Source organism: Doryrhamphus excisus, linkage group LG1 (assembly GCF_037039965.1).
Source record: "Doryrhamphus excisus strain RoL-2023G ecotype Guam linkage group LG1, RoL_Dexc_Guam_v1.1, whole genome shotgun sequence".
NCBI lineage: Eukaryota > Metazoa > Chordata > Actinopteri > Syngnathiformes > Syngnathidae > Doryrhamphus > Doryrhamphus excisus.
Genome location: NC_136357.1, coordinates 1,167,728 through 1,195,512, shown reverse-complemented (window position 1 = coordinate 1,195,512; position 27,785 = coordinate 1,167,728). Strand labels below are relative to the sequence as shown.

General features: G+C 44.6%; 2 protein-coding genes across 2 annotated transcripts; both read right to left on the bottom strand.

Annotated features, from left to right (window-relative positions):
- Positions 1 to 2,579: 2,579 nt before the first annotated feature.
- On the bottom strand, positions 2,580 to 8,102 carry LOC131131173 (tripartite motif-containing protein 14). Its single transcript, XM_058075620.2, has 7 exons — positions 7,802 to 8,102; positions 5,746 to 6,632; positions 5,453 to 5,548; positions 5,006 to 5,257; positions 4,887 to 4,909; positions 4,488 to 4,636; positions 2,580 to 4,412 (listed from the first exon to the last, which is right to left on the bottom strand). Exons 1-7 carry the CDS (start codon positions 8,049 to 8,051, stop codon positions 3,874 to 3,876), a joined length of 2,196 nt encoding a protein of 731 aa, XP_057931603.2. The 5' UTR covers positions 8,052 to 8,102; the 3' UTR covers positions 2,580 to 3,873.
- Positions 8,103 to 10,744: 2,642 nt separating this feature from the next.
- On the bottom strand, positions 10,745 to 24,962 carry LOC131131174 (LHFPL tetraspan subfamily member 3 protein-like). The gene is made up of 3 exons (XM_078790022.1): positions 24,060 to 24,962; positions 11,712 to 11,948; positions 10,745 to 11,472 (listed from the first exon to the last, which is right to left on the bottom strand). Exons 1-3 carry the CDS (start codon positions 24,484 to 24,486, stop codon positions 11,456 to 11,458), a joined length of 681 nt encoding a protein of 226 aa, XP_078646148.1. The 5' UTR covers positions 24,487 to 24,962; the 3' UTR covers positions 10,745 to 11,455.
- Between the last annotated feature and the right edge of the window lie 2,823 nt (positions 24,963 to 27,785).

Sequence of the window (27,785 nt, the reverse complement as noted above, 5' to 3'; positions counted from 1 at the left end):
TTATCCTAGGGGTAAGTGGTATAGGGGTGCTGGAGCCTATCCCAGCTGTCTTCGGGAGAGAGGCGGGGTACACCCTGGACTGGTCGCCAGCCAATCCCAGGGCACATATAGACAAACAACCATTCACACTCACATTCATACCTATGGACAATTTGGAGTGGCTAATTAACCTAGCATGTTTTTGGAATGTGGGAGGAAACCGGAGTACCAGGAGAAAACCCACGCATGCACGGGGAGAACATGCAAACTCCACACAGAGATGGCCGAGGGTGGAATTGAACCCTGGTCCCCTAGCTGTGAGGTCTGCGCGCTAACCACTTGACCACCGTGCCGCTGAGAAAAATAATATTTCAGTAAGTATTTCAGTATGCCGAGGACACCATGAAGCAATAGGAGGTAGAGCTATACTGCACGGGGGAGCACATTGAGGACTCCCAGTGCAACATATGCTGGGAAAGGAGAGCACCCAACACGCTTGACTCATCTTCTCAGAGTGAGGCACAGAAAACCGACCGTGTCCTTGAGAAAGACGCCTCCTCAGTTAAGATGTTCTGTGAAGATGAGTCTTTGTCTGACAGTGTGGAACATGTCAAATGTCGCAAGACATTCCGACAGTGTGCCATGTGGTAGAAAACGAGGACAAACACACACGGAAGCAGCGTGTTTGTCTTGTTGGAAGGCAAACACTTTGATCGGTGATGAATGAGTGGGGGTGGGAGGCTGCATGGTGACAGAGGGGTTAGTGTGCTGGCCACGCAGACAAGAGACCTGGTTATGATTCCCTGCTCAGGCATCTCTGTGTGCATGCGTGGGTTTGCATGCGTGGATTACTGTGGTTTTGTAATGGTAATGGTAATGGTTTTATTTCATTTGAACATGCATCAGATTCCAATTGAGTGCATCCCATAATCAGTTCCCAGTTCCACATGTCCAAAAGGAGTAGGAAGAAGCAAAGCTTATTAAATCCTACCCCTCCATCTGGTACTTTTACAATCACTAACTGTTACATTTGTTCACTTCCTGCCTTTCTAATACAATATAATTTATTTATTTTTATTAATTTTATTTAATTTTTTTTGTCACATACCGAAGTACGAGGTGATATGCCATAACGGGTACCATATTTCATTTTCCTCCCACATTCCAATTTTTTTTTTAATGAAAATTGTGGTAAAAGTCATTGTGAAAAAGGTTGCAAGTCAATTTCTAAAGCTTTGGGACTCCAGCAAACCACAGTGAGATCCATTGACCAGGAGTGTCCGACCCACCAAAATGACCCCAAGTCATGCTATAGTCAAAACGGTGGAATTGTTCTGCACGCTTCCACACCTTGCCTCTCACCGCAGTGCTAACGAACACTCCCTGGTTCGTTTGTACTTGATTACTAGGTAAATAAATCCCGTCTATCAGCTTTAATGCATCCACGTGGGAACTGGAGGCGGCGCCATCTAACAGGTCACGCCAACACCATTAGCGGCGGCTCAAGGGTGCGGGCCGCACTAACATTAAGTAAATTGAGTTTGAGACCCCTGTCTTAGGGTGAGTCCAGCCACCCTAAGACCCAAAGCTCATGACCATAGGTGAGGGTGGGAACATAGGTCCTCGGGTACCACAAGGGTCTGATACATCGTCAATCCGCCTGTCCGCCTCACACCCCTAATTACCCGGAGATACTTGAACTCAGCCTTGGATTTGGAGGTGCAGAGGCTTCACACTCAGATGCAAACCGCCCCAGTAAACACTGAAGTTCACAGCCCCATGAGGCCATCAGGACCACATCTTCTGCAAATACCAGAAACCAGATCCATAGACCCCCCTTGACTCGGCTAGAACTTTTATCCAAGAAACTTATGACCTTGATAAAGTTTTATACAAAATCCTATCCACTATTTGGCTACACCAAGATTGAAACCCGACTCTAAACCCTCACACTGTCAGGGTCACTTACCCGCCGGGCCCTGCCTAGGTTTAGTAATAAGCATGTAAAGGTGACTATAGGGGTGTTATTTTATGTCTATAGGGCTCTAATGTTAAAAGCGGATACAAAATTTCATAAACAGGTTTTCTGTAGTCTGAAACGCAGTGACTATGAATAAAAAACGCTAACAAACCATGGTGATGAGGGTCCAAAAGATATTCCCAACCAACTGTGAGGAGAATATTGTCCTGTTGCTAATGATTGCATAGCCTCTAATGAGCACAGAACCCAATTAGCATACATCCAATTACTTCGTGTCTCACCTTCCTGACTGCATTCATGAATCATTTTGTTGTTGGGTCAATTGAAAGCATTTTAATGTAAGCATGCGCCTGAAATGCACAATGGCTCCCGGAGAAACGACGTTAACCGTGATTGATCACGAAGGGTGAACATAAGCGAGTTGGTGATATAGTCATTGACTGTTACATTGTTCACATCCTGCCTTTCTAATATCATTTAATTTTATTTATTTATGATTTTTTAAATTTTATTCTTTATCGCCATATTGAATGATATAATTTATTTATTAAATTTATAACATTTATAATTTCTAATATAATTAAATTTAATTGTTTAAAATTTTTTAATTTTTATTTAATTTAATTTTTTTTGTCACATACCGAAGTACGAGGTGATATGCCATAATGGCTACCATATGTTATTTTCCTCCCACATTCCAATTTTTTTTTATTTTATGAAAATTGTGGTAAAAGTCATTGTGAAAAAGGTTGCAAGTCAATTTCTAATGCTTTGGGACTCCAGCAAACCACAGTGAGATCCATTGACCAGGAGTGGCCGACCCACCAAAATGACCCCAAGTCAATTTATCTGATGGCGACAATAAAGTCAGCGAAAGGAACGTTAAGGTGCCATATTTGGAAGATAACTAACTTGAAAGGCAGGTGGCAATAGCCGCAGCTAGCAAGTGACACTTTGGTAGCATCAAGAAGACACAATAGGTATAGAAAGTCAGAATAAATAAATATCTCACTTCAAAACTTAGCTTTCCTTTGACCCACCAACAAACATTCAACATTATTAAATTACACAGGAAGTGTAGCTGAGGGATGTTGTGAACGCTCCATATCCTTTTTGACTGACATATTACTCAGGTTGTGTACACAACTACTTTATCGCCATATAAAATTGCATTATATCAATTATTTTGATTACAGTTTGAAACTTAATATGAAATAATAATCATTAGTACTGAGTAGTTTGAAAATGTACCAGTTAAAAGTTTATACAAAATATAGGTGAGGTTTTCCTGTTTTATAGGTGGCTAGCCCCTGATATACATGTACAAAGTTATTCACAAATAAACTAATGACATATGGTCTCTATGTTTACAGTGCGAGACACTATATATCTTTTGGTCATTTTAAAAGTAGCCGGCAGGCTAACAAAGTGTAAGCATGCAGGCCTGCTCTAGTTGGTACCTCAAACAAAGTCCAGCTGCCAGGCTCATTTTGCTTTATTTGTTGTCAGCAAATGTCACGTGCTGTGCGGGAGAGTAAGAGTTCAGTCAGCACACCGTTAACCTGCAGAGGACAAACACAATCCAAATAAAAGAGAATTCCCCAGCATAAGAAGTTGGGATGATTGACTCATGTAGAAAGACAAGCCTGACATGAATGATTATTCATAACATCGTTATCATGATGTTAGTCTGATACTGATAAAAAAAAATGCATGTGTTTGAATGGATAAACATGTTGAAAGATATAAAAAGACAGGGGTAAAATTCTGACATTGTGGTGTAAAATTAGCGCAAGGAAGATCCCAGCACAGACGACCGTGTCCAATGAACGAAACGGAAGACGGATAAAATGCCAGTGTAGCTGTCACTTAGGTGATGATTATGGAAAATGCCAGCGTACGCCGGATGACGGTTAAAATAGATGACAGATGGCCAGCTGTGTTTTGGACACAGAGAATGCTGGGTACAGAGGCCCAGTGAAGCTGTGCTTATAGGAATGTATTGGAGCAAGACTGCCCCCTGGTGTCGCGTTGAAGAACGTCAGAATTCCCTCCTCACAGTCAAGGAACACGCCTACCCGCTGCAGCCTGTCGGCACTCACGGGAGTCGGCGCCTTGTTGTGCAGCGCTTGGAGCTTCCTCCTGTCGCACGCCAGGCACCATGACGACAGGTTGAAGCCCAAACAAGAGCTGTCCCTTTGACCTTTCCGCTCCATGCCACCCTCGCACAGTCCCACCTTCCAGCGGCCTTCGTCCACGGACACGTCCACCTCCCAGTACCAGCGACCCCCCTCCAGGGCGTGGCAGGCCAGCACCTGTGGGAAGGCGCTGAAACGGGATTCTTGCTCGGCGTAGCCCTGCTGGGCGTCGGTGTAGGTCACCCTTCTGTTGCTATCAGACAGCTTCAGCTTGGCGTGGGCTGTGTCTGCGTCCAGGGTGGGCACGGTGCCGTCTGCGCATGAAAAGAAGACACATGGAGAAGGATGTGGAAGAATAGGTTGGTGGTTGGACGGCGACGGCGTCTCACAGAGCAGCTTGTAGAGATCCTTGTCCTTGCTTGGGTCAGCGATCACCACCTTGTCCAGACGTTTCTCGGTCCACGTCTGAAGACACCGCAGTCGAGCTTCATCCACGTCCTCTGGAGTGTCCAGCTGATCCACGCAACTTGCCGCATCGCTAGATCAATGAGAGGGGTAACAAATGCAACATGACGCTCATCAGAGCCCATTAAATATGAGAAGACGATGAGCCCAGTGAGAGGCAATTTACACCAACAAGGAGACAAAGTAAAGCTACAGAAGTCATTTTCTAAAATATATACAGCGGTGTGAAGAAGTGTTTGCCCCCTTCCTGGTTTCTTTAGTACCACTACACCACTAATGCACACTGCTTTTTAAATAAGTGATTGAGAAATTGAATGACTTACAGTTGTTCAACCTTGCTGTATTCCTGTAAGGTAAAAAAAAAAAAAAAAAAAAAAAAGGCACATGGTCACATGTCATCATCATCCGGTCACGTGTGTAAGATTCCACACTCCACACTCACCAAAATGAAGGCCTGGTCCTTTATGAGTTTTTCCCCCTTGCCGTCGTCAGCCAGCGCCTCCAAGGTGTGGAGACCTTGCTGGATGGACTTTAGGGAGTTCTGAAGGTGGCCCAGTTTCTCCTCCAAACCCCCCACCACTCTGCTCTCCTCCTTCTCCACACACTGGAGAGCCGATTGCTCCTCCTGCTGCAGGGCCTCGATGATGGCGCTGTACTGCTGCCGCACTCCTGCCCGCGAATCACTCAAAAGGGCCTGCCGGAAAATTGCCACAGCGACGGATGAAAGGCGCCCACGCTGGTCAAACACCTTAGGTTTAAATCCCAACGTGACCCATACTCTTAAGAATGAGATGACACCATGAACATCATATTCGCCGTCCCATTTCTGTGTTATATAAAACTGCTTGTGTTGATGTTATGCAAAAAAAAAGCAGCTTTGGTTTCTTACTTTGACCTTCTCCTTCATCTGAGTGAATTCGGTCACTCTGTCTTTGACTTGCTGTTCGGCCGCCTGCAGCTGTTTGATCTCCTCTATCAGATGGCCCTGCAGAAACACACCGTGACACCATGTTAAAAAGCCTCGCTACTGTATTTCACCCGCCATAACCAAAAAACACCCCAACCCAGGTTGCACAACAATACAAAGTCCCACCAAAATGATAGCGAGAAAAGACTGAGTTGTAGCTAATGTACACATGAGAGTGTACCTAATGTTGTGGCTAGTCAGAGAGCAATCTTTACCCTGAGCTCCTGCTCCGCATCCCTGATGCTGATGCAGACGTGGTGGCGGTGGGAGCCGATGACGGTGCACACGGTGCACACGCAGGCGGCGCACTGCCGACAGTAGATGCGGTTCATCTCCTGGTGCTCCTGGCACCTCCAAAGCGAGATGTCCGCCGTGGGTGGAACCAGGGAGTGGCTTTGAAACACGGGGGACTCCATGTGGGGGCGCAGATGGTCCGCGCACATGGAAGCCCCGCACACCAGACAGGTCTTCACGGCCACCCGGAGCACGGTTTTAGGGCAGTAATGGCACTGCACGGGGCTGTTGTTTCTGCCCTCCATCTTGGAGGGTATGCCAATCTTGCTCGGCGACCCTGAGGTTGCAGCAGCCTTCCTGGGGGACACGTGAGGTGCTGACTTGCTGACAGGAGGCACCGATGTCACAGAAGATGAGGCGGCGGGAAATGAACTGTCGGCAGTTGAGGCGGGTTTGTTCGGCAAGGTGTGGTTTTCTGTCACTTGGGGATTTGCAAGAGGGGGGGCATCACATGATTCTACTTCAGTGCAGCAATCACCCGAGTCCTCGGTATCAACCCATTCCGCTGCGCCGTGTTGACAGGAGCTGCCTTGCGACACCTCACTCGAACGTCGAGTGACATCGTCACCCATGTCGTCACACCCAGACTGTTGCGATTCAGAGTTCACCCCGTTCCTGGTTGCCTCCACGGCGCCGACATCTCCCGCTGTGTCTGACACAGAATTTATTGCAGTCTGAGTGTCATCTGATCTGTTACAAGGAGCTGGTCGCTTTGTGTCAGGTTGCTCTGGAACCGGTGTGCTGGCCTTTCTCTTGCCTAGCAGTCGGCTGGCCAGGGTGGGCCTCGTCAGTGGGGAGGCAGATGTGCCTGAAAAACAAAAAAAATGCAAAAACTGCAATTTTCCGCCAGAGTGTGAGGCATCTGTCATCTGTGAAATCTACGGATGTTTTGTTACTGACACTTGGAACATTTTATAAAATACAATTAATCAAAACAATGAAAAAAAAATGCAGACATTTAAAAAACAAGTAATTCCGAAGACTGGATCAAATTCAACGCAATCCCCACTCCAACCACCCGCATGAAGAAAAAAACACAACACCACCATGTCAACTGTGTACCGTGGTTAAGTTACTTTCATGTTGGATAGTTACAGCGGTAGTTCCCCCATCACTGTGCCCGGACTTCTGTGTCATGGTGTGGTGATCTCACACAGGAAGTACTGCTCTAACCCACTTTTCCCAATTTTAGACTGCATTAAGAACTGCATTTAATTTATTATTTATTTAGAAATTATTTATTTTAAATACACATGCTCCACTTCCATCATGTTCAATAAAGATATTTAAAAGGGGATCTAAGATGTTTTTACACTTTTGACTTAAAAATGTAGTTAGAATGTTGTACCGTCGTGTTAAAACTCACTTTCAGAATGTTTTTGACACAGTAAGCCGGACTTCCTTATTTGGGCATGCCCGGGTACAACTGTACAAACTGAGCGGACCAATCACAGCGGAGTGGGGGTGTCTGAAGGCGGGCCGTGGGTGGAATAAATGAAAACAGAGCGTTTTGGGAAGCTAAGTTCTAAACGTAAATGTGATAAATTAGACTGTAGTAGTGTCTGTCTTGAGAAGCAGGAATTCATCGGTATCGGCTTGAAACCAATATTATATAATTGTTATTAAGTGTTTAAATTAGTATCGTGTTTAACTTGTATGTCACAAACTTACGTAAAGACAAAAAATGCATCGTTCAGGGGGAAAATATTCATTTTTTGTAACCGTTTCACCATGTCAGAGATGGCAATTTGGCTTCGGTGTCGGTTACTACAAACGATACCCAATTGTGGGCATTGCATCATAACAGTCACTCAGCTCATTGGGTTATTATGGGATGTAATGTGTTGAACATTCAAAGAGAAACAGCAGCACAATTCATTTTTATGAAAACGTATAATTCTTTTACGGAGTCAGTCGAGTGAATTAACGTCTAACATTTCAGATGTAACTTTGACTGGAAATATTGAAGTCATTTACCAGGACTGTTGGGCGTCCAAGCCCGTCGACTTGTGTTTGGCGGCCATAACAAACTGCTGTCAAAGGGCAGCGTCTTGTAGCTTGTTTTGCACCTCCATTCGGGACAGTGGAAAGGCCCAGAGGGGCAAACACTCCACAAATCGGCAATACATCGCTGGCAGAAGCGGTGGTTACACTTAAGGGTGACGGGCTCCCGCGTCAGCTCGCTGCAGAGAGGACACTTGGTCGGAGTATCCAGCGATGCACCCATGTTAATGGCTGTGTTATGGCGGTACACTTACTTCCGCGAAGACAACCGAAGAAGGCGGGGCTAAAGGTTTGAATCCCGCTTCCTGTCTCTAATGTGGCCTCTCTTAAAGGCACAGTGTCTGTGTTTGAAAATAACAAAAATGGCGAAACAATGTCAGGAAAACTACTAGAACATTTGCGTTAAAACAAAGTTAATATTACGATTTAGTAACATAAACTTTAATGTGAACTGTGAAATTGGATTCAAGTCAATGAGGAAAATCAGCATTATTTCTAATAGTGGTGGCGACTCCATTGATTGATTGATTGCTTGTAGACATCCATCTTCTATGTCGCTTATCCTCATTGGGGTCTTAGGTATGCTGGAGTCTATCCCACCTGACTTTGGGGTGGGGTGCCACCTGGATTTAGCAATCCAGTCCATCACAAGGCAAGAGATTGGCCAATCAATCCAATCTTTTTCAACTCTAAATCTAAATCTAAATCTAAACAACCCAGGCATTCTTGTTTCATGGCGGTCTGGACATGTGACTCGGATAAGACTATTGTTATTTGTGAGTCAAATGTTAAGCTTGCATAAGCTCATTATCTCTTTTTTTTAAATCTGTCCCATAAAGCTAATTTTGTTTAGTTGAAGTGGTTGGAGTTGCAGCAAGAGATGAGCATTCTTCTCACGTCTCCTCAACACCAAAGTGGCCTGTGACCTTGGAGTTAGGTGCACCCAGTTCCCGGTCGCTCAGAGATTTTGGTGGCCTTCGATGACCGCAGACGTCAAGGAGTTAGTCACAGCCTCCTCCGTCTGCTCCTTGCACAAATCACGTGGCAACACTGGAATTCTCAACGGGGTCAATGGCACACTTCACCGCCCTGCCGTCGTCGTTCTTGGAGCATGTTTGTCACTGACACCCCCAGCTCTCCCCGGGAGCTCTGCTCCAGGTGTCCCCCTGCACATCCTCCATGGCCACCAACCTCCTTGTTTCCCCAAGTGGCAAGGGACGACTCTACTTGAGTTTTATTTTTCGCCATTCTATGGTGGCCCCAGACTTGTACATGGAACACAAAGCGAAAACAATAAAACATTCATACAGTGAAAATCTTTATTAAGTGTTGATATATTATTAAATGAATTTCTTCAAGTTCTTGTAACTTAACTCCTTTTTTTTCCATGTACGGTAATTGTATCTATATTACTATCATCTATATATCTATTTACACAAAACAAGTGAAGCTAAGTCCATTTCATGTCGACATATTAGATGGCACTACATCCTGGTACCCTGTATGCACTCACAACTTAGCTCAGAAGGGAAGTCAAAGAGAAACACAAGAAGACACATTTAAGATACACAGCAGGACAATTGTGTGTGTGTGTGTGTGTGTGCCATTGGCGTTTAGCATCACTAGCAAGCTAGCGCACTCAGACCAAGTGGCACATTTACGCCATCACCTGTAGACCGGTGACAGGCAGCCCCCCCCCATACCCCCGTCACAGTGTCCGTACCGTAAAAGAGCAAACTGGAGCGCTGTGCAAAGATTGACTTCCTACTTGAAGTCCTACAACAGGGGTGTCCAAATGGCAGCCCACAGCTTATTTTTAAGTGGCACAATAAAATAGAACTTTACATGAACACTACAAAGAAACAACAGCAAAAACGGGAAAATGCCAGAACCAAGTCAAAATCTGAGAAAAAGTTGTATTCTAACAAGAATAAGTCATTATTTTACAAGAATAATATTGTAAAATTACAAAGAATCGTTTTATTATTAAATACATTTTTGAGAATAAAGTCGTCAATTTACGAGAAAAAAAGTTCCAGGCATTGCCTGAGACAGCTATTGTGACCTCTGGCCTTGGGCATGCGGAAGAGGCGGGGTAACAAACGCGGAAGTGACAACGTCTAGCTAGCTATGCTAATCTGTTTGTGCTCCACGGCTGTTTTGCTGCTGCCGCGTTATAAATAACGAGGGTTTCCTTCTTTCCTGAAGGCCTACGCTATATTTTCACTCTTGACACGCAATTTCATGACTTTATTCTCGTCAATTTATGACTTTATTTTCGAAAAATCTGATTTTTTTTGTGCGCCGAACACGCCGTGGTATTTTTGAGTGGGTAGAAAATATTTGGACACCCCTGTCCTAGAATCATCTTCATATATTTTTATATACATCCTTAAATCTAGATATGTGAAATGTGAACAGAGAGGGACATACAAATGATCAAAAGAAGACATGTCCATGTCATTGTCCAGCCTTACATAGTGATGAACACAACAGATTTACTGTACAACAATTCTGAGCTTGTGTGAATAAAATGTGACACAGTGGAACACGCAGAATTAACATATCAGAAGTTGAATAGAGTATACTGTATATGCATGTGCCGACTGTATGGAGATGTGTATGCTGTGTGCTCGCAACACTGCTGTACATGTTGTTGCACCCGAACTGGTGATCAGTCCATACTCGGATAACAGTCTATGCCCCTGCCATGGTCTACCTATGCCCTGTAGACTAGACAGTGTGTGCACGACCACGGCTCTAAGCTCTGGAGATGATGTAAGGGGGCTGCAAGCAAACAAGGTGACAAAAACTGGGAGTTTCTTCTTCTTTTTTTTTTGGTAGGGCTGGTTGGGGTTCTTCTTTCTTCTCCTGTCAGCTGATGTTGAAGGGATGGTTCTTTGCAGAAACATTGAGCACATAAGCCTGGAAATATGACAAATACGCACTGTTAACAATTAAAAACACAACTCATTTGTCCGAGCTGACTTTGGTCCAGAGGCGGGGCTCCATGCCGTCACGCAGCACACATGCACGGGGGAAATCAGTACACTGCTACCTCCTCATTCATTTCTTCTGAAAGGTCAGATGACGACTGAAACATTGGACAACTGAAACAAATTTCTCCAGACACCCCAAAAAATTTTGTTTTATGGGCAATATTGTCATTTTACATGCAGAAAAATGCTAAATACATCTATTTATCATCCATACATAATTCAGCCAATATTCCTTCATTATAAATAGAATATATTTGTACTTACAGAACATCTATTTACAAAAATACATTTTTAAACATTAGAGCTCTCTTGACCTGAAATAACACCCCTACAGTCAACTTTACACTTGTATTACTCATTATGGAAGAGAAGACATATATTTACATGTGCACTTTGGCCACCCGTATACTACAATATACTGGTTATATTGTAGTAATAAAGGTACGTAACATGGGTGTTAGTTCATGTCTAGCATCTAATCATGTTACAAAAAGTATTTAGAAGGTCAGAAACAGGTTTTTGGTACCCATGACGTTGGGGTCTGGACATGATAAATGAGGGGCAGAGTGGACGCCACTGTGTATCCAAATATAAACAGCATCTTTTCTAACTTACCCAAATGTTTTTTTTAAGCATTGCCTCCCTCTGAAAAACACAAGCAGAGAGACAAGATGAAAATGCATCTGCACCCTCTCAAGGTCATGCTATTAATAGACTCCCGCTTTCACACATTGCCAAAAGCGCGTTCACATTTGCTGCTTGTATTGCTCGCACGCACCAGCAGAGGGCGCAATGGTTGTGCTTATTGGTGCTGTCATCATCTTATGAAGCTGCTGTAAGTCCTTCAACGTTTATGTCATCATCATCATCATCGTCATCCTTACCCTTGCTCTCCGCCAGCAGCTCCTCCGTCATGAGGCCGTCTTGTCGATTCCCAAGGACAAAGGCCAGGAAGGAGAGAATGAGGGCGTCCAGGATGCCCATGATGGCCAGTATGTAGGCCCAGCGCATGGAGCAGGCGCCCAGGCTGTATTTGTCCGTCTGCTCCCCGCACATGCGGCGTACCTCGTCGCTGTCCCAGCCGTCGGGGTAGATCATACATCCCAGGACCAGACACACCCCTGCAGAGGGAGATACTACTTTAGCGGGAGATACTACTCAGTTTATGTACACAACTATTGAGGACTTTTGTGGAATTACAGTAAAATACTCAAAATACGAAAACAAAAATCAAAGTGCCAAGTGAGCCACTCTGACGCTGACTTAACAGAAGAACGCGATGGAGCGGAACGTGTTGAGAAGATGTGAACTTGATGTGAGCTTTCCACGTCTCCAGACAAACATCTCGAATCTTCTCAAAGCAGAGTAGCACAATAAAAAGATCAAGGACCTCTGCCGAATTCAACTAACCACCTCCTTTATTTGGATAGTTTAGCCTGAGGGGGGTGGGAGAGCTCCCCGCTTTGATTCAGAAGATTTCTCACTCTGTGGTGGTGCTACGTAGACGAACATCTGAAGATGACTGCACACTTTTTCCACATGAATAACAAAAAGTCAACTTTCCACTTCATTATTCCCGTGACTCTTTCTCCCCGTTGCTGTGTTTGAGGTTGGACGTTGTCATTGATGGTTACATATCAATTACTTCACTTCCTGCTTACCTCCTTCATGGACGAGCCTTTTAAATGGAAATGTCATCTGTAATTGCGCCGCATCCATTCTCTCTTTGGCCTATTTTACAATAAATTGCTCTTCACGTGCAACTGCCCGCTATTTGCATGAACACACACACACACTTGTCTACAAAGCTAATGTTGTGGTTGATTGTGGATGCAAAAGGCTCCCCACAGCCTCCTGCTGCAGTATGAAAGCAAGGTCAAGCCAATGAATATGCGGAGGAGTGGAATAGGTTGTCAATACAGCGGTGAGAAATGGTGATTGCTCCCCCTTCCTGATGTCACACTTGAATGTTTCCCATCATCAAATAAATGGAAATATTAGTCAGACAACACAACTCATGTAAACCTCACTCCAGGAAACCTATGCAGTGGACTAGGGAGTCTGAGCTTTTGGCTCGACGGCTAGTGCTCTGAAAAATGTCTGGACGGACTGTCGACATCAAGGGTTGAAACGACGCGGGTTCCACTGTATTCTAAGATGTTTCAGTGAAAGAAGTAACCACGGCAATGCACGCAGCAGCCGAATTTAAAAGAGCACAGCGTCCATCCTCCAGCTCCCCCGCGGCTCGAACTGTCATGACAAATTCCCGCGGAGCCACGACTTCACACAGTAAACATTCAGACGGCGGCTGTGATTCAGGTGGACAGCGAGCACCCTGCGAGATCACCAAGAGGCATGAAGACGCCGTCCCCCCTCCCGACGAGGAAAGGGAGTGATCTAACTCTGCTGGATTAGACAAGAAGCAGCCACGGGTGTCTTTGGAGTCAAGCGGAACTTTTCACTGGCGTTGTATTTTAGGGAATGGAAATGCGAATGCCTCAAGTCATTCCAAGATGGCTCGGTATTTCATTCGTGGACGATTGAATTCTGACATGACAGGCTGTGCGGTTGGCCCCGTGTCACTCACTTTGCTGTATGACGGCCTGCTACACGTTCTCCACAATCCTGCCTGATTCAGTCTTGACGTGCATGCACTGTGACCGCTGAGGCCCAGGTGGGGGGGGGGGGGGGCTCTCCTGTGCGGAGCATGCACATGATAGCTGCTCTCACTGATTCGCTGACACAGCGGAGTCTTTATATCAGGGGTCTCCAACAGGACACTAGTTTGAGGCTCCCGCCTTGATATGAAAGTTTAATGTTAGTGCGGCCCGCGCAAGTTTGATATGGATGCTGTATGGTATCATGTACCCAGAAAAAATTATTACGTTTGATTCATGTTCATGTTAAAGGTTAAATAACTGTTAATAGTTATCCTCCCTATCCGTGTGGAAGTGGTAACACGATGCTTATTCAGTTGCACAAAAAATAAACATGAACAGAAAAGGGGTCCAGTGTTTATGTAACATAAACACTTTTTTCATTTATAAGTCGCTCTGGAGTAGGAGAGAGTCGCAGGAACAGCCAACCTATGAAAAAAAGTGCGACTTATTGTCCGGAAAATACAGTACTTGAAAAACATTGAAAAGTGGCTGTGCGGTGGCCTCACAGCTAGGAGACCCGAGTCCAATTCCACCCTTGGCCAACTCTGTGTGGAGTACTCCGGGTACTCCGGTTTCCTCCCACATTCCAAAAACATGCTAGGTTAATTAGCGACTCCAAATTGTCCATAGGTATGAATGTGAGTGTGAATGGTTGTTTGTCTATATGTGCCCTGTGATTGGCTGGCCACCAGTCCGGGGTGTACCCCGCCTCTCGCCCAAAGACAGCTGGGATAGGCTATTGTGAAACAATACAACTTAAAGCACGCCTGCAATGGCTGGTCGGCTACTGTTAGCATCAGTCGAGGAGAATGCAGTAGATGAACCTGAGAGTGACACTTTTTTGATGTATTAAAGTGGATAACTATATTAACTCAATCGCTGGTTTTGGTAGCTCCAATAATAACAAAGAACACTACTTAAGTAAGTAAGGGGGGGTTGATTGGGTGCAATTCTGTTCAGGTGCATGGGGGCATGTGAGTCTGCGGGGGAACAAGCACACTAAACAATACGAGTTAGCAATATTGTAATATCTGTGACTTTGTGTGTTTGGGCCTTTAATAGGGCGGGGCTTGGAAGGTGACGTCACAAATGAGAGAGTGAGGCTGGGTGTGGCGCTAGGTGAGCGAGAGATGAGAGAGAGCGCTAGCCGAGTAGCGAAGGTTGTGCGTTGGTTGTGGCCCACAGCAGCCCGGGTGTGAGTGAACAATTAAAAGTTGTGCGACTGAAGTGCATTGGCGACGCGAGTGTGTCATCTTTACCACAACCAGGGGCATTACAATATGTTCACAACTGAACCGCAACACAGTAGCGATGCTAACGAGGCTAACTAGCAGGCAGTTAGCAACATAACGGCACAAAACACTGTACAACAGGGATATAAATCGGCGGTGTTTAACGTTAAATAAGTGAACGTTACTCACATTTATAGACGCACACAGCTATACATAGCATCAACCACGAAGTCCGTGTATAATACTTCATACGCCCGGAGCTAAACATTTACCGTGACATCAACTCCCGAAGCTAGCAGCTACCGTGACGCGTTCAGGTACCCGACCAGTGTAGTAATTCCGATACACACTCGCACACGTCAGTCTGAAATAAACCAGAACAGAACATGGTATAACAAGGAGTCTTTTTGGCTTGGTCACACACATACAGCAATGATTTAGGCCTTGTCCACATGCAGCAGGGTTTTGATAAAACCGCATATTTCCCATCAGGGGAGAAAGCAGAATGGAGGGTGTTTCCACCATGCACACGGCTGGTGTGTTTCCACAAATAGCAAGTGGCAAGAAAAGCAAAGCACAAGTGTCCTTCATGGACTTTTTAGCCCGGAGTCAACGAATCCACAAACACAGCGGCAGTAGGCTCATTCCAGAAGCGCTGCATCCTCTTACATAACTACCTCCAAAGTCGTAGCGCTTCAACACACTTGATATCTATGCAGCGTTGGGAACTACAATGAAGGAACATAAGGAAACCAATGTCGTTATGAGAACGTATTACAAAAATTAGCTGGGATAGACTCCGGCGATGACAATGAGTGAATGGTAACAGTTGTAGCAGCGAGATCTTCAGTGGTGGCCTCCTGCCACCCTTACAGCTTCGGGACAGGAGAGATGGCGCTCAGGCCGTGTGACATGCTCCGCGCCCGCCCGAGCATCAAGCACCATGCAAACATCCTGAGCACCGGCCATTATATGCACGGCTATTTTAAGCTCGTATTCATTGATCTAGTTAGCACACACATACACTTCCCTGTTTGATTCCCAAACACCGGAATCATGCAAGTGGAAAACTGGGCTGAGAGATTCTTGCAGGCTAACGGCAGCTTATGTAAGAGAGACTGTAGGTAGGGCAGATTATTCTCAAGCAGCGCTCGCCTGCAGGAGACTCTGAGAGCCGACCGGCAGATGGAACGGAACTGAACTGCAGATTTGACTGAAGCACATTGGCTCCTTTTCACAAAGGAACGAAAAATCCAATTGACTTGTGAACTCTGAGTGTCATTTGGTGTTTGTTCATTCATTCATTCATGATGTCTGCTTGGCCGCCATTCAGCAAATTTGTGGCTTTTTTGGTCAAATTTATTTCCATTTGATTTTTTTTTTCTCCAAAAATAGGTCGTTTGATGCCATGGTGCTGAGAGCACAAGATCAATCCGTGATTGCACACGTCCGCAGCTTCAAGGGAACGTTGATCACAAAGCTGAAAGTTTAACTTGCGCTGCAGTCACAGACTGAATTGAGTGAAATAATGAGTGGCTAGAATGAGCTGAATCCTATCTTACCGCGGCCAGGCCAGGCACTAATGAAGTGTGGGCCGTGCTTCACACTCGACAATTAGGCGTCCTATCAGTGGCCAAATATGAGCCAACGTGTTGCCAAACAGATGGCGTAGGACCGTGGTATGCTTTTATTGCCTTCACATGAATCCTGCATACCAAAAATACAATAAAAATGATTTACGCAGCGGGATTGGGTGTGTCATTGCTGGTAGTTTTTCGGGTTCATGGGCTGGAAAGACAATCCATTTGCTTCCAGAGATCCAGGATAGGTGAACAGTTCTTTTTGCGCCACCCTCGTGAGGATAAGTGGTAGAAAATGAATAAATGAATGATTCGGTTGAGCTGGTTTAATTATACTTCTTGAGTGTTAAGTTGGTGTGTGATGAATTTAGTGTTCATAGTAAAAATGCATGCGTGGATTTCACTGTTCACTAGGTGGCAGTCATGTTACTTATGCCATTGCCCTACCTTGCCATGGATGCAGAGAGAAACAAGGTTATCCTCCCATTCTGTGCGGAAGTGGTCACTTTGTGACTTCTTACTTCCAAACTCCGTTTGAAACCCTTTAAGTTTTATCTCGCTAGCTTGTTGCTGTTTCATTTTTACAGGGCTCTATTGTTATTTGAAAAAACTGGTTTCCTATGCGGTAACTATAACTGCAACTACTGTACCACAGGCCAGAGGAAAAAAACACTGAAGATGCATCACCAAGACAACGAGGAAAAGGGAGGACAAGCGATACGTAAGAAGAGAGCAGAAAGAGAATGAAATAATGATTGAGTAATGTCTCCGCACCACCTACACAGACACACGCAATTGTTAAATAGCCTGTTATTTCACCATTGAAAGAATGTAGGCTATTTATCTGGCAGCAACATTCAGCTCATAAAGCAAGCAGAGCGCAATGTGCTGGCATCTGTCGATGAAGAGATGTCAGACTTAAAGATGCTTTTCCCGAAACAGATCCATGAAATCCATGAAAAAGATCTTCGTCAATTGTTTTTTTCCTAAGACAATGAAGCTCATTATCACATGCGCGCTGATTGGGTCAAGCAATAGTGATGGGCATGGATGGATGGATGGATGGATGGATGGATGGATGGGTGACGGACATCCAGCTTAGAGCAGGAGGGAGCCAAAGCTTACATAACAAGTCCAGAAAAACGCTGCAAACCTCCACTGCGGACAACCGCTGGAAAATGACTTTGATTACTTCCGAGGTATTCATGAAAGCATCAACACGGCCTTGGGTACAGCCTTGGGCCACCATTTTATGACCACCATTTTGTTATCCTTTGGATTGGATGACTTGCATCGGCATAAGCAAACTAGCCATTGCTAGCATATTTACTTGAGACGTTCAAGCGATAATAAATGATGTTGTTGAACCTACGGCAGCTTGTAGATCTCATTTTACCTTTATTTTCCTATTTTCATATATTTTATACTCAAGTAATCGGTGTCCAAAGAATTCATTGGCGTGCTGCAATGACATCAGCCTCCCAATGGGGTCTGGATCCTTCTGGTAAACAAAGGCAGCCATTCATGCATTTTCTATGTCTCTTGTCCTCCAATGAGGAAATGCTCAGATGAAATGCATTATGGGAAAACTTGAAAATATATATTTTTTGCCACCATTTTATGACACGGTCGGCCTTTGGATTGGATGACTTGCATCGGCATAAGCAAACTAGCCATTGCTAGCATATTTACTTGAGACGTTCAAGCGATAATAAATGATGTTGTTGAACCTACGGCACCTTGTAGATCTCATTGTACCTTTATTTTTCTATTTTAATATATTTTATACTCAAGTAATCGGTTAGGCCAGTGGTGTCCAAATAATTTATTGGTGTGCTGCAATGACATCAGCCTCCCAATGAGGTCTGGATCCTTCTGGTAAACAAAGGCAGCCATTCATGCATTTTCTATGCCACTCTATGTTGCTCAGACGAAATGCATTATGGGAAAACTTTAAAATAGTTTTTTTCATAAACTCATGTTAGTACATAATAGTATATTTGTTAGGTTTTCCTTTAGAACATTAACGCTTTAAGCGCCAATGTTGTAAAATCGCGCCATTTTTCTCTTGGTTAACATGTTTTTTGGTAAAAATTGGAAATTTACACCACAGTTTGCCTTGGTTTGCATGCATTCCTTTTTTTTTTTTTTTTTAAATGAGATGAAAATTTAAAAAAAGAATAGAGAATGCATGGCAGAGAGAATGCGAAAAAGAAAGCTTTTTTTTTTTTTTGGCCCGTCCATATGAATGTTTCTATGCAAAGTTAAAGAGTTGAATACATTTGAAGTGACTGACATTTCCCTCGAACATAAACATAGCAATGTTTGTATTTCCTCCTCGGCTGTGGCAGAAGGTCGGTGTCACCTTGGCACCTTGGAGATATCCCACCACGGTCTGAGAGATAGTTTAGGGTCTGTCAGTCAAGACACCCAGTGGGGCAGATTTATGTAATGCACAAACTGTCTGTTACCATTACACTGTGGTGCATTGGGACTGCTAACGCTTTACTGTCTGTCGGTGCACCCTGCCACAGAGAAATAGCCCGACAGACTCTCCAACCCTAAACGCACCACCGCCAAGTGGAGCATTTTTGTGCATATTCAGGACGTTTTTTTTTTCTTTGACTTTGGATCAAGTGTTACACAATAATATGGTTGAGGGGGAAATTCTTGCTGCAGTGTAAGTCATCAGCATGTAAACCATGTGCGTGCACAGCATCGACGCCACGCCACGCCCAGCTCAGCAGGATTAAGTTTCAAAACAAGTATATGAGAGATTTTGAAAAAATACCCTGCAGAGCTGCGTATAACCTCATGAGTGTTCTTGAAGTGAACACCACGTAGGATTCAAGGTTAGCGATTGCACAAATGCAGTGGAACCTTGGTTAGCATCACTAATCCCTTCCGGAAGGTTTCCATCTACTAGCAAGATTGCTAACAAGGAAGTTTAAGAACGTTAACCAAGGTTTACTAACGTCACTAATCCGTGCCTGGTATAGAGTACTGATGGGTGCATTGTAAAACCACCTTTAGATGCTTATAAAGAAATAAAGACAGCACCATTAGTTCTCGGAAAACCGAGGGTGGAATGTGAGGAAGGAAAAGGGGTCATTGAAATTGTGCAAAAGGATATTCTGCAAATAAGAGGTTATAAGGTAAGAGTGGATAAAAATAGCCACACGGAGTAAGAAAAAAACATCCTGGTCGTTCGTCAAATGGACGCCGACACACTTTGCTTTTTGCAGCACATTCCTGCTGAGCTCAGATGTTTCCAGGTGGTCTGCTCTTAAATCAAATATTCAACATTTTTACCTGAGCTTCCCAGCCTGATGGGCTCGCATGAAAGCACTCACTGACTGTATGAAATCACACCGTGAGGCTATATCTCGGCTCAGATTTGCACAAAGGTGCCGCAAGGCCGGCAAACGTATTGGCTAGCGCGTACCATGTGACCTTGATGTTTGTTTGGCATCTCAGTCAGCAAGGCCTGGCGGTGTTTGTGTCTGAATCCACACAGAAAAAACACAAGAAATACGCGGTAATGCGACTAGACATTGAAGGAAAAACACAAGGATGCTTCCAACAAAGACTGAGTGGAGTGATGTGAACGCTGATGGCCATGTTGGAACTGCCGATATACATGACGTGCTAATATCAGCGTGTCATGCACGGCCCCTATTAGCAAGGCAGGAAGGGAAGCAATGAAGAGGCACCAATGAATGCGTTCTTCAGACGCAATGCATAATGGGAAAACTTTGAGTGTTAAGTTCCTGTGTGATGAATTTAGTGTTTTTTTCTAATATGTTATGTTAAGTAATGACCTCCTGTGATTTCCAGTGGGTCGACATGCTCGTTGTGAGTGCATTGATAGCTCATGATTGGCACCCGGCAAAAAAACAGCTACTATGGCATTGAATGCTCATATCACCTCCTACTTCAGTATGTGACAAAAAAATAAAATTTAAAAAAATTTAAAAAATTAAAAAAAATATATATTTTTTTTAAATAAAATTTTTTTTTAATGTTAAAGAAATTATTATTTTTTTAAATTTAAAAAAATGTAAAAATTAAAAAAATAATAATAAAATAAAGTTTTTTAAAAAACTTAAATTATATTAGGGAAGCAGGAAGTGAACAAATGTAACAGTTACTGATAGTAAAAGTACCAGATGGAGGGGTAGGATTTAATAAGCTTTGCTTCTTCCTACTCCTTTTGGACATGTGGAACTGGGAACTGATTATGGGATGCACTCAATTGGAATCTGATGCATGTTCAAATGAAATAAAACCATTACCATTACCATTACCATTACCATTACCATTACCATTACCATTACCATTACCATTACCATTAGTAGTACTTTTGAAGTCTATTGTAACCATTCAATCTGTAAATACGTGTATCTTTTACGTTCATTCATTCATTTTCTACCGCTTATCCTACCGCTTATTATAGAGTCGTGTGGGCTGCTGGAGCCTATCCCAGCTGCCTTCGGGCAAGAGGCGGTGTACACCCTGGACTGGTGGCCAGCCAATCACAGGGCACATATAGACAAACAACCATTCACACTCACATTCATACCTATGGACAATTTGGAGTCGCCAAAAAAACCCACGCATGCACGGGGAGAACATGCAAACTACACACAGAGATAGCCGAGGGTGGAATTGAACCCGGTTCCCCTAGCTGTGAGGTCTGTACGCTAACCGCTAGACCACCGTGCAGCCCTTTTTTATGTTTACTATGTTTAAATACCAACACAAGAATGTTGGTACAGTAATGCGAATCATTCATATGTTCCCATCAATACAAAATTAGTGCTGTGCCCTCCGCCACGCAGGTAAGTGAAGGCATCACAAGTTGAAGCTTCATCTATAAAGTAATGCAGCTCGACAGTGCGAAGCAGTCGGGCCGGCTCATTAGGCTTCCGCAGCTTGCCGTGGCCAGGCTCGCTTCTTTGGCTTTTCCCTTTCATCTCAGTGCTGCAGCCGCACAAAGCCCAGCGGTCTGCTCATTAAAAGCGCCTTATTGCATGAATTCACAAGGAGTTGGACCCGCTCCACATAATACAACCTCATTTGAGTCGGTCGCGAGCCAGACACCGGCTGTTTGAGCACGCGCGCACACGCTAAAAACTCAAAGTCGACGACATTTGCCGACAAGAAGCCATCAACCTCCTCTCTGAGAACCAAGAGAACCTGTTGACAACCTTCTCAGTACATGTACGCACACGAGATAACACCCCTATAGTCGCTTTCACTCGAGTAATAGCAAATAGAGTAAACAAAATAAGACATTTAAGACAAAAATAAAACAATTAGGGTTGCTGTAAATGTGTTCTGGTGATCAGGGACCTGGTGTAAGGTGGACAGGAAGTGATGTCGAGGGTTCAGAGTTGAGTTTTAGCTCCGCCCGCAACAGTAGCACGTGTTAGGAATTATTGTGAATGTTGTTCAAGTCTAGTTAGCGACACCTAGTGCCCAGAGTAGAATACTACATTTTATCGCAATGTCCTTGAAAATGCTCTATTCAGGCAAAAAATACTAATAATTTGCTTAAATATACATATTTTGGCCCGCAGCTGTACCGCAGGTACATTCTAAAACTTTAATGAGCATAAGAAGCATAAAGAAAAAATATTATGACAAACAAAACAATTAGCTAAAGTCATAATATCCTGAGTATAAAATCATTACATAAAAACATTTTACAGGAGGAAAGTTGAAATATTTGGAAAATGTATAAAAACAGCAGAAATGGAATAAAAACAGCTGGAATCAAGTAAAAATATTAACTGAATATTCAATGTGTCCCATTACATGCCTAAATCAGCGGTCTCGTTTTATCTCTTTGTGTATCTTTATAACACAACAAAAAAAAAGGCATTGTACAAAAAAGTAGCAGTAATTTATGCTAGCGTATAGGGAAAATGGCTTATCTGGAACCACCTTGTGTTTACATACTTTACATTTATGATTAATGATGATTTATGAAGGCTTATGATGGCAACAGTGTAACCCTGGAACGGTTATTTCCATTATTTTCCAGACGTGGACCAGCATTTGACCTTGGATGGCATTGGATGAAAAACTACTGGGCTGGCTTTTTGACTTACGAGTTAAAGCATCACATAAATCAACCACCAAGCGCTAAACATAACACACAAACCCACAAGGCATGCTGGGTAGTAACAACAATATGAACTCATTCATTCATTTTCTACCGTTTATCCTCATGAGTGTGCAGGAGCCTATCCCAGCTGTCATCGGGCGAGAGGCGGGGTACACCTTGGACTGGTGGCCAGCCAATCCCAGGGCACATATAGACAAACAACCATTCACACTCACATTCATACCTATGGACAATTTGGAGTGGCTAATTAACCTAGCATGTTTTTGGAATGTGGGAGGAAACCGGAGTACCCGGAAGAAAACCCACAAATGCACAAGGAGAACATGCAAACTCCACACAGAGATGGCCGAGGGTGGAATTGAACTCTGGTCTCCTAGCTTTGTAGCCTGTACGCTAACCACTCGACTACCGTGCAGCCCACAATATGAACAATAAAACTTTGGATATCTTCTCTGACCACCTCCACAACATATTTTGCAATCTAGAAAAATGCGACAAAATGTTGGGAGAAAGAGCACCACAAGCTACCCAGCATGCTTTGCGGCAGCAATACATTTTTTTGTATATTTTTAGATATTTGTTGTTATGGCCACACGGTTACTTTTTGTGTCATGCGGTTGCCGTGTTGTGTTGTTTGCTTTGCTCTGCATCCGGAAACGCCGGTGGGCCGGATTAAGATGCTTGGCTGGCTCAATTTGGCCAGCGGGCCGCAGCTTGCCCACCCCAGCTCTAACGGTCTACAATAATCTCGACATAGGCGGATAGACGTGCAAGTTCTGTCAACCGACAATGACACCTCCTGCAGGGTCCTGCGTGTGTACCCTTGAAACCTGGAGTCTAGAGGCTAAATCAGGGGTCTCAAACACGCGGCCCGCGGGCCAAATGTGGCCCGCAAGACACTAGTTTGATATGGATGCTGTATGGTATCATGTACCCAGAAAAAATTATTACGTTTGATTCATGTTCATGTTAAAGGTTAAATAACTGTTAATAGTTATCCTCCCTATCCGTGTGGAAGTGGTAAGTTGTTGGCTATTTAAGTTGAAAGGAAATAACTTGAAGGCTACCGTTTAGGTCGCTAGCTCTCTAGTTTGCGAGTTAGCATGTGTCTCGAGACCCCGCAGTTGCGCAATATGTTGTAAATAAAAAGAGTATAAATGTGACTATAGTCGTGTTTTGTCATGTCTACAGGGCTCTAATAATGCTTTGTTCATTTTAATATGAAAAAAATCATTTGTCTACCCACCAACTATATGTAGTTTTATATGAAGTTTTTATTATTTGCCGTTTCATTATTATTATTATATTTATTTATTTATTATTGATTGATTGATTTTCTTTATTCTTGATTTGTTTATTTATTTTTCGTCTTATTTTGTGTAGAAACATAAAAATTAAGAAATTTGAGAACAGTGGAATGTTTTATCAGAGCTTTTCTTGTAGAAAATCGGAACCAAAGCAAAGTTTATTCATTTTTCAGTTTTTAATAAATGCGTTTTTTGTTTGGAAATCCTGATGCGGCCCAGTCTCACCCAGACCCTAGCTCCAGTGGCCCCCAAGTAAATAGAGTTTCAGACCCCTGGTCTGGATCAATCAATACAGTCAATCAATGACATATTTAGCATACCTGCAGCAGCCTGCATCCATCCACAGATCTTATACACGGTGGAGGTGCTGAGGAGGAAGAAGAGCGAGAAGCAGCCGATGCAGGTGACCACCAGCATCATGGACATCCCGATGAAGAAGGAGGCCGCCTTGAAGGCTCTGGAGGGGATGGCGGCGAACTCGGTGAAGCTGCCCTGGCAAGCCAGCTCCCTGGAGACGCCGTCTCCGATGCAGTAGTGAAACAGGCCGAAGTAGCCCGCCTGCGGCGTGTCCACGCCATCGCCGATCCAGTAGGGCTGCGAGAAGATGGTCACGTTCACGATTCCGAACAGGATGGTGAAGATGGCCCACAGGAGTCCGATGACGCGGGAGTTCCGGACGTAATTGGTCTGGTACAGTTTGGCGGCTTCTGCAGACGGTAGCATTGATGCGGCACTGGCAGGGATCATTGTATGCAAACAGAAGAGGCGCTAAAGCTGTTGTGTCGGGGAGGAGCAGAGGAGATGAATCACGGCCGTTCGAGTGCGGCGCAGCGGCATCTGTCTGGCGTGATCATCTCATGCGGTGGCATCGTCCAAACGGGCGCCGGACCCGGTCGAGATGAAGGCTGGATGTGCGCTTGCACAAGTCCGCGATCGCACTAGCGGGGTGCGCACACTCCCTCCCTGCGCCAGGCCGTCAGATGCGCACAGCGCCCGTGTCCTTGGAGCGCTCCCGACGCAATAAACACCGTCAGGCTCGGCGAGCAGCAGATAGAAAGGAAGGCGACAGCGATGGACGCCGACTGTCGGGAAGCAGACAAAAGAGAGGCGGATCAGCGGACAGGCCGATGCGGGTCCTTCAACCGAACGTTGACGACAGCATCGCGGGCCGGTCAGCCGGTGATGCTGGCAGCCGGGGAGGGAGGGGCATGGGCGGTGTGGGTCTGTGTGGGTCTGTGTGGGTCTGTGCACACAAGAACACGCACTTTATGAACAAGGATTCGCTCTCTCCGCACTGATGGATGCAATCTGAGGACACACAAGGCAGAATGTCCAAAATCGGTTTTTAACTGAGATGTTCATCAAATGTTTTATATTTATTATGTTTTGTCGCTATGAAGTTGTCTTATCAATATGATTAAATAAGTTAAATAAAGTCGACAACTGACTTTGCCAGAATGGTGCGTTCACTTCCACACTGTAAACTACAGCAACACAAAAGTCAAACAACTCTTGAAATGATGTGCCAGTCATGAACGGGTCGTTCACAAATGTCGTCTTATATTCAGGGTTGTTTTGTATTTGGGTCAGTGTGGTAGCGTTTGCCTTTGAATGGGTGGCTTTTACTACCTGACAGCAGCCAGATACATCATCCACTCACCCACCCATCAATCCATCCACCCATCCATCCACAGACCCATTCACCCATCCATTTTGCCCGTTGAATGGATGGCTTTTATTACCTGACAGCAGCCAGATACACCACCCATCCATCCATCCATCCATCCACCCATCAATCCATCCATCCATTCACCCTTCCATCCATGTATCCATCCACTCACCCACCCATCCATCCATCCACCCATGTACCCATCCACCCATCCATCCATTCATTCATCCATCCATCCACCCACCGACCCATCCATCCACTCATCCACTCATCCATCCATTCACCCATCCATCCATGTACCCATCCACTCATCCACCCATCCATCCACCCACCGACCCATCCATCCACCAACCCATCCAACCATCCATCCACCCACCAAAATCCATCCACCCACCGACCCATCCATCCATCCATTCATCCACTCATCGGCCCATTCGCCCATCCATTTTGCCCATTGAATGGATGGCTTTTATCCATCCATCCATCCACCCACCGACCCATCCATCCACCCATCCACTCATCCATCTATTCACCTATCCATCCATGTACCATCCACTCATCCATCCACTCACCGACACATCCAACCATCCATCCATCCATCCACCCACCCATCCATCCATCCACCCACCGACACATCCACCCATCCATCCACCCACCCACCGACACATCCACCCATCCATCCATCCATCCACCCATCCGTCCATCCACCCATCCACCCACCCACCCATCCATCCATCCATCCATCCATCCATCCATCCATCCATCCATCCAGCCATCCACCCACCGACCCATCCACCCATCCATCCACCCACCCACCAACACATCCACCCACCCATCCATCCATCCATCCATCCATCCATCCATCCATCCATCCATCCATCCAGCCATCCACCCACCGACCCATCCACCCATCCATCCACCCACCCACCCATCCATCCATCCACCCATCCATCCATCCATCCATCCACCCATCCATCCATCCATCCACCCACCCATCCACCCATCCATCCATCCATCCATCCATTCATCCATCCACCCATCCACTCATCCACCCATCCACCCATCCATCCACTCATCCATCCATCCATGCTGCTTATCCTCATGCTGGAGCCTATCCCAGCTGACTCCGGGTGAGAGGTGGGCTGACATATCATTTAGCACCATGGATTTTTCATGAAACGCTGATAGAAGCTTGGACCTTCATCTTGAATTGTATGGGATTTAACACTCCTATCAAGCCACTCATTTATTGGGAATTACAGACATTTGAAACCGAAAGCCCCGAGTCAGCTACATTGTCCTAATTTTGCTCGCTTGATTGCTGGTGTGCCGTAATGCCGTAATGCCGGCCTCCCGTGGATTAAGGTTGGGATTTGCAGGGAGAGTTGAAGCACAGATGGATTGGGAGTCTTTTTATCTGCCATTTCCCACGTTTATTTCAAAGAACGCAACACGTCTGCAGGAACAGCAGCAGCATTGATCATCTGCACAGCAACAATATGTGAGCATGACTGTTGCGTATGTATAACCGCATCCACAACTCCTAGGTACTAGTACACACATTTCATATTTTCATATTTGGTACGGACGTGTCTATAAGAGCCACTGAAGAAGATAATGGCCACCTTTGTGATGAAGATTGAATTGAATACTTTGTGAAATGTATCCAAATTATTTGGATACATTGTCTTAGTGTAATCTTATATCATAGCAACATTGCATGTATTTGTATTGCTATAGGTTGGCAATGCTTGGCTTTGTGGAACTGCTTTGGACTTCAATGAAAATGAATATATAGCATGAAAAAAACATTCTTCTGCAATGAATTGCTTACAGATTATCCCGTGGAATTTGCATTAAACTCGTATTAGCCGTAGTGAAATACAGAAATAGCGTTAATACAGCAGCAGGCAACAGACGTGACTAATAGCATTAATACTATTAAACGTATTATTATGAACAGTATTAATACTCTGTGGAGGTGAGGGGTGGTTGCTCCAATAACGTGATTAGCAACAATCGTTTACCGTTTTTTTAATGAAAGATGGATTCTAGTAAACTGAAAGTTTCAACACATACCCATGCTGCTGTTTATCCAATCAGGGCAAACCAAAAATGATCTGACCTCGCCCATTTCCGCCTTATCAACCTATCACAGGGCTTTCCTCACACCTGACTATTGATTGGCACCAAACAAGCAGGAAGCTATGATGCGATTGAGAACCTTGGCGCTTGTTAATTTCACGACATTTAGTTAAATGTATAGTTAATAAAGTGCAATCAGTACAATTCGTGGTCACTGAATGGACTTTTCGTCGTGACATCCTGGGGTTTGTCGAACTCGCAAAGTAGGTAAGTCAGCAAATGTTTGGTGAGA

Bases quoted from the DNA above. Each gene is read 5' to 3' on its own strand.
- LOC131131173 (XM_058075620.2), bottom strand. From the start codon at position 8,051: ATGGGTGCATCGCTGGATACTCCGACCAAGTGTCCTCTCTGCAGCGAG. The intron at 5,258-5,452 runs GTAAGAAACCAA...ATTTTCCGGCAG, and splicing joins AGATGAAGGAGAAGGTCAAA to GCCCTTTTGAGTGATTCGCG. The intron at 4,413-4,487 runs GTGAGACGCCGT...TTTCATGCGCAG, and splicing joins GGATCTCTACAAGCTGCTCT to ACGGCACCGTGCCCACCCTG.
- LOC131131174 (XM_078790022.1), bottom strand. From the start codon at position 24,486: ATGATCCCTGCCAGTGCCGCATCAATGCTACCGTCTGCAGAAGCCGCC. The intron at 11,949-24,059 runs GTATGCTAAATA...CTCCCTCTGCAG, and splicing joins ATGGATGCAGGCTGCTGCAG to GGGTGTGTCTGGTCCTGGGA.